The sequence below is a fragment of the Brachionichthys hirsutus genome, chromosome 12 (genome assembly GCF_040956055.1).
Source record: "Brachionichthys hirsutus isolate HB-005 chromosome 12, CSIRO-AGI_Bhir_v1, whole genome shotgun sequence".
Lineage (NCBI taxonomy): Eukaryota > Metazoa > Chordata > Actinopteri > Lophiiformes > Brachionichthyidae > Brachionichthys > Brachionichthys hirsutus.
Window position 1 is genome coordinate 4,795,911 of NC_090908.1, and position 7,488 is coordinate 4,803,398.

The 7,488-nt window shown below is 44.2% G+C and overlaps 1 protein-coding gene across 1 annotated transcript in view; it reads left to right on the forward strand.

Annotated features, from left to right (window-relative positions):
* The window catches only part of itprid2 (ITPR interacting domain containing 2), a 29,460-nt gene extending 22,528 nt beyond the window's left edge, over positions 1-6,932 (forward strand). The window contains exons 15-21 of the mRNA XM_068746346.1: positions 929-2,683; positions 3,451-3,510; positions 4,319-4,443; positions 4,514-4,628; positions 5,486-5,551; positions 5,664-5,984; positions 6,825-6,932. Coding sequence (XP_068602447.1) covers positions 929-2,683; positions 3,451-3,510; positions 4,319-4,443; positions 4,514-4,628; positions 5,486-5,551; positions 5,664-5,984; positions 6,825-6,932 — 2,550 coding nt within the window. The remainder of the gene's footprint in view (positions 1-928; positions 2,684-3,450; positions 3,511-4,318; positions 4,444-4,513; positions 4,629-5,485; positions 5,552-5,663; positions 5,985-6,824) is intronic.
* The last annotated feature ends 556 nt before the right edge of the window (positions 6,933-7,488 follow it).

Below are 7,488 nucleotides of genomic sequence, written 5' to 3' on the forward strand. Positions count from 1 at the left end.
TACTCATGGTGTCATCCAAATAACTGGTGAACAGACATACAATTATTCAGTAATTCACAAACATTAGATCAATCCAAGAAATGAACATATATTTGTGTGGCAGGCTTCTTTCCATCTCCTCATTTAGCTCATGTCCCATCATATTAGCTTGTGGCATCTTTTAACCCCTGAATGATATTGATCATGAGCATTTATATTACTCTGCTACTGTGAGTAGATTAAACCAGTGGCAGGTTAACAGTTTTCCCCAAATGCCTACTGGAACATTAAGTAAGGTTGTTTTCAGTTTACAAAATGGCACAATCCTAAACAACTCTAAAAGATAAATACTTTTTTTTTATTATTAAAAAGATCCATCGGTTAAAAAAAAAAACACTTAAAATGGCAATATGCAACCTAACGCAAACCTCAATATTCCAAATGTGTTTAAAAAAACAAAATGTAGTGTTGATACAGAGTTGGCCTTGAAGCTAGTGTTGGTACGTCGGCACATGCCTGCACATGCCTCTAGACAAACCAAAAAAAACTTGTGATATTTGCATACCTCAGCGATTACCTGCTAGCGAGAAGTCACGAGAAACACACCGGAGAGCACTCTGCCGAAGTTTCAACGGCAAGGGTTTCTTTCAGCTCTAATGTGAAATTGTTTGGCTTTAAACAAATGCTATGCCTTCAGGTTCTTACGCCTTTTACAGGTAGGGTGCGTGCTGAAACTTTTGTTTTAGGATATTTGCGTTTCAACAATGTGTTTACAATTCTATTTGGGATCTCGTTGGACTCGTTGTCTGGGATGCCAAGAAATGGCAGTTATTCAGAGTCATTTTGTGCTTGTTTTCAGCTGTGCTTTACTTTTAAAGGCTTCATTTTTTTAGTTCGTGTTCTGTGTACCGGTTTTAATACTGATAATTCATTGTTTGATTGCAACTAGGTGCAGGAGAGTGTTGACAGCTGTGACAGCGAGACCACTGTCACATCACACCCTTCACAAGATATTGCCACACCCATTGCACTTGACCAACCAGTGTTTGATCTACCGGATAAGACAGAGGAGGAGACGAGGCCTGATTATGAGGTTCCTGAGACAAGTAGCTCCCAAGAAGAAGGCGACCGTGATCAGACCTCAGAGCTGATACCACAGTACATATCCCACCAGCTCTTCTTTAGCAGAACAATTGAAATGCAGAAGGAGGAGACTGTGGAGGAGGAAACAATTGATCATGTGGAGCAGACTGATGCTCAAACTGAAGCAGAAATTAGCAAGACTTTGACTACATCAAAACAAGAGCCGCAATCAGAGGCACAACGCACCCAGGATCAGTCTGCCTTGACAGAGGATCCACGAGACTCTCTGAGCCACACTCACACTACTGCAGACACAAAAACCCCGACTGGGGGAGCACTTTCAGAGAATGGTTCCCACAAACAGCATGAACTGCTGGATAGTCCATCCTCTCCAGTTTACAGAGCTCTAAAACGAGCCAAACAGTTTGGGCTGAGCCGAGCAGGGCAGTGGGTTGAACATCAGGCTGATGATACACCTCAAACCCCACAGAGAGGACGAGGACGAGGACGAGGACATGGTATTCCCTTGCAGAGGTCCTCCTCTCTGCCCTCCTCATTCCTCTTACCTACTAGGGTTGTGTCCTCGGTCAGTATCAAGTTTGGAAAAGGCCAGGTGTCTTGCACCCAGCCAAGCTACTCCTTCAAATATACCCAGGAGTCTGGAGAGACAGATGGGGTGGAGGAGGAGGAGAAAAGCAGTTGTCTCTCTACTCTGGTCATAAAGCCTGCCTCCTCTGGCTCTCATAACCAGCACATGCTTCCCACGGAAGCTTCTGTTCCGCCAAAGCCCATACCACAAAATCTGATGCAGTCAACTCGTTCATTGCGTAGCTCCAGTCCTCTTCCTGATTGGTTACCAGGAAATCGCGTTCAAATTGGGAGTACCCAGAGCATTCCTGAGCTCTCCTCCAGTATGAGCCATTTCCAGAATCACAGGGAGCACCAAAACCAAATAGTTTTCCCTTATCCTAACCCTGCTGTTCAATATTTAAATCCAAGCCCCGTTCCTAGTCCCAATCTTAACCCTAGCCCACACCCCTTCACTCTGTACCCTCCTCCGCAGTACCCCTCCCCTTTCCAGTCATACGCCAGTCTTCCTAACCTTCACAATTACAATCCCTCCTTGCATCACCATTGTAGTCTCAGCAGTCTCCAACAGCCTATAACTCCCACAATGTCCCAGCATGGAAGCCTCACCAACTTTCATCAACCATCAACTTTTGCGCCTCCTCACAATGTCAGTCTGGGAAACCCACACCCAGGACCTCCAGTATTTCACCCCCAGAGCTTCAATCATCTCTACGGTCATCAGCTGCCTTACCCTGTCATGCCTCACCGCTTGCAAGTTGCTTCACCCTACCTTGATTTGCATGGGTACAACATGAACCCAAACCTGGCTTTCCCCCACCCCATCACCCAGTATCCAGCTTTGGCGCAGGAACACAGCCTCCACCCAGGGCACATTCCTCCTCCTCCTGGCTTTCTCCCAGGCCTTGATTCCACCTTTGGCCCAGGTCAAAGCATCCACCAGGGCCGTACATCTCCAGCGCTGTCTAGCACTGAAATGCAGCTCAGGAAAGTTCTGCATGACATCAGAGGAACAGTTCAGAGTCTTAACCAGGTTAGTTCTCTTCTGTCCCAGTCCCAAAAGACCTTGTTACCTAATATTCTCTCAACTCATCCAGTAGGTCACTTCGAAGTGAGCTTGTGACCAGCTGGATGGATGTTAATGGGAGAAATCACCTCATTGGACTTGAGCAAGGCCCTGAACCTGCGATAGTGCTGTTCATTGGCCATCAGTACTAGACTTTAGTTGTACTGGATTGCTTCCGGGAGTGAAGATGTACACAAGGCATTCCTGTCAAAGCTAATTTGTTAATGTGTGCACAAGGTCTTCCTGTAATTCTGAACATTGTTCTCAGTTAATTGTTTGCTTTAGTTTTTCCCTGGTTGTCGAGAACTGGCCCCACCAGTTCCAGGCTAGCTGTTGCCACCTGTTTTCAGTCTTTCTTATCTGGCTTTGTTAGTTTAATGTGGTAAAGGGATACAAAGGCAGATGATAATTTCAGAAAGCTTGGGTTTTTTTTTTTGTAAGTATGTTTGGTTTAAGTGTCTGACTGCTCTAACTTCAACCTTAATTATTTTTACTTTTAGTTTGTGTTTGAAGATCTTCACTCAGTCCTTAAATTGGAGGCGGCTAATCACCAGCGCTATACAACGTTTTTCACGACATTTGTATGATGGAGATCATAAACCCTTGCCAGTACTCTTTGTAGTTTACTGACAGTTACATTTTGAGTGACCTGCTTTTACTTGGTCAGCTTCAGTTAATACTTTTGGCAGCTTGTGTTCATTTCCTGTCCTGACCAGGCTTTCATGTCCTTCCAGAACCAATCCGATGCCGCAGATGAGTACAATGAGTATAAAGCAACTCGGCCCAGCCCTCAGGTACTGCCACTCCAAATCACGTTTGAATTGCTCCTTTTAAATTCAATCTCATGTCTCTTCTTCTTGTGCATGACAACGCAGCGTTTACGGTGTTTTAAAACCTACCTGGTTATAAGGCGCAACTTCGCGCAACATCAATGAACATGTCCAAACCATCGAAGTCTGTCCTCTGACGTTATCTCCAAAACGTCTAACCTTCACTGTCCCTCTTATTTTCTCATTGCTAATCCTATCCAACCTGGTCACTCCCAAGGAGAACCTCAGCATCTTCATCTCCTCCACTTCTAGATCCACTCTGCCAAGTCACTCCAGAACTTCTCCTTCTCCTCTAACTCACATCCTACCTGTGGAGCGTACCTACCAACAATATTCAACATGAAACCCTCAATCTCCAGCTTCAAACACATCAGTCTATTCGACATTTGCTTCCTTCTAGAACACTCTGCACAAGCGCTTCCTTCAAGATAACCCCTCCTCCATTCCTCTTTCTATCTCCTCCGTTATAAAACAACTTGAATCCTGCTCCTAAGCTTCTAGCCTTGCTTCATCCCAACATTTAAAATCCCTACTCTCAATCCTAAAGTCTTCCATTCCTTCTTCTCTCGCTGCTGATGCATCCGTCTTCCTCCTCTTCTTCGTCACTGTCTCCTTTACCCTATTCCTCTATTACGCACAGCTTTGGGTGTTTTGGATGTAGACAGAGGGGTGGGATAGTCAGCCTTTAGGATGTCCTCATTGAAATCACAATTTCAATGAGGACATCCATTTCCTTATAGCTCTGTCATAATGTCTTTCTCTTTATTTTTAGTCTTTGTCAGAATTGCAACAGAGAAGGCAAAATCTGCATTTGTTCCGGAATCAGATGATGGATCTGGAGACGTCAATCACTCGACAGCAGGCTTTTGTCTATAAACATCTAAGCCCTGCTGACAGGTGACCTATAAAACAAAATAAATGTCTTTGATACGATGATGTAAAACTAACCTGGTGTATGTGTACACAGACTGGAGGTGGAGCATCTTCAGTCCCTGAGGTCATCGGTCAGAGAGGAGCTACAGGAGCTGGAACAACAGCTGGAAGACAGACTGATGGCACTGACACATCAGACGCAGTATAGGGTAAACCACACGTTACGCACAACATATAAAAACAGAGTATATACACAGGAAACACGTGGTATACTTTCATGCAGTAGACTGTATAGACAGGATCCCATATGTAAAGTGTGTACACACACAACACATGGCTACTACTACTGTACTTTTGGCTTGTACCATCAGGGGTCGCCACATCAAATCAACGTTCTCCACTTCACCCTATCCTAGTGTCTGTGGCTCTCGCTCTGCTCTGCCTCTTCTTCCTCAGATCTCCGGAGACCTGGTTGATCCAGACTATCCACAGTATATATGCACAAAACACACAAGACTGGTTAAACAATGAACCCTAGGAACAACGTTAACATAAAAAACATAAATCGCAAGATGTACTCTAAATGCACAGCACACAAATTAAAGGGTACATACAAGCAACACAGAGTATAACCGCAAATACACATTCTACCCTGTACATACTGTCAAAATTACACGACACAGGATACACACACAGAAAATACAACACGGGATAAATACTCGCATGACACAATGCAGATCAGGCACACAAAGCATCATAGGTTATTGACAACATATTCAGATGCATGCATATACCCATTAATATATTGACTCTGTGTACACTGTATTGATCATACGATGTACTCACAGTCTTCAAACTCTAAATGTATATTGAAAAGAGACAATACATACATGATATAAACACAAATGGCGTGTACAGTAGACCCACACTCACGCAGTATATGCAGTACCGGTACATACAAACTAAGTTTATACGTAACATTCCTTTGAACTTTAAAACGCATGTGCTGTGTCAGTTTATCTAAATGGATGAACGTAGCAATGCACTCAGTCCCCATCTTCCTTAGGGTCTCCATCGAGGCAGCAGTAACGAGAGTCTGTCCACTGCTGCTGCATTGAGAGCCATGGAGCCGGTCAGTTCACACACGTTCGTCTTGCTGCATTGACTTAAAGCATTCCCCAGCCAGTTGGAACTGGCTTGTAATACAGCACCAATAACGCTCAATGCTGGCTTGTACTGTCCAGGTGTCAGATCTCCTCAGAGAACAGCTCCTCCTCCAATCAGAGATCTCCTGTAGTCGTCAATCCCTCTCCAACAATGACTCCCGATCCTCCAGTCCCGTCCGAGGAGGAGGAGGAGGAGGAGGAGGAGGAGCTCATGAGCAGAAACGAGGCATTTACCGGACAACAATTAACATCACCCCCGTACCACCTCCTCGACCCAACACGTATGTTGAGGAAGAGGATGGACCAAGAGATACAGGCGGAGGAGAAGTAGGAGACAAGCCACTGGAGGTGGTAGCAGCAGGAGTTGGATTGGGAAGCCTTCAGGATCTCATCAGGCAGGTAACAGCCTGCCAGTTATTTTACTCTGTTGTGAATTCACTTGTAATTTGCTCCTGCAGTGCGAGATCAGATCATTCCTGTTTGGGAGCTCCATGCAGCTTTCTTGTGAACTATTCATCTGAACTATTTCACACTCGCTGTGGTTGATTTAGAGTTATCAAAACACTGACAACGGCAATGTACCTCACGATTATTATAAATCAAATGTTCCAGCAAATCTTTTTCAGATAAAGCGGCTGAAGCCAAGGCGATTAGAGTCATCTCATCTTCAAGAAGATAAAGAAAGAATAAATGAATGAATGTGTCATTGAACCAAATAAAATGGGAACTTTTCTCTGGTTGCAGATCACACATAAATCATAAAATCTAGCCTCATCTTAGAAGCAAATTCACAATGTAGCTGCTCATCTGTCAAATGCTCAAGCGGCAAGAAAAAAATATAACCTGCAGAAATATTTCTAATAATGTAGCTCAAATTCATCAAGCTGTTATTACCCAGTTATCATGCACAGGAGTCAGACATTTTTGACCAGCATGTGAATCATGTTTGCCAAATGAAATCAGACTATCTACTAGATGTCCATGACATGCAGACCCCCCCCAGGCTTATAGCCTGTCTCTACATGTGGACATGTATATGCTTGGAGGAGTTACAGGAGTTTTTGGCTTCACTTTTATTTCTGTATATTCAAGCTGGAGCCGTGTGGTGATTAGCGTAGCTCTTCCACTTCTCAGCACTAAAGCAGCAGAGCCTTTTTCTTGACTGTAAGTCCCGAGTAAAAATTAGATGACACTTAACTCTTGAGGAACTCTTCACCAGTTCTGCCTCTTATTTTCCAGATTCGAGAGAGTGTAACCCAGGAGGTCCGACGGGAGATTTACAGCGAGCTGATGGCTACTGTGTCACCATGCACAACCCCACTGCCCTCAGGGCAACACCCCCTGTAGTCATGGGAACAGCAGCGCACCACCCCTTTCACCTGCAGCCTTAATCACAGCCTGAGCAGCACCACTGTCTGTCTGTAACACTGTATAGATGAGTAACACTGTATGTCTGTAACACTGATGAAGTGGAGGGCGGGGCCAGACGGGATGCAGAGCACAATGAGGACATTGGTTCTGGTGTCTGGTGCAATGCATGCTGGTAATACTAGCCTGTCCCTGTGAACAATAAGCAACATTGTGCTGTCTTTTCTCACATCCTGTTTCTTTATTAGGTCTAAAACCACTATCGCTGCCACTACTTGTACTATAGTACATAACCGGCTCGACCACTTACTAATGATCTAGTCAGGACATTAGAAGTCATATCTTGATGATGCTATTAATGAGTAATCTGTATCGTATCACTTTCACAGAGTGGAAACTCATTTTAGGGCATTACTGTGAAAATTCAAAAAGTGATCAAAGGAAATATTTTATCTTCCTCCCGTTGTTTAGTTCAAAGTTTTTAAATGTATTTCTGTGAAATTTCTGCCTACACTGCAATGCAACTTACACCATT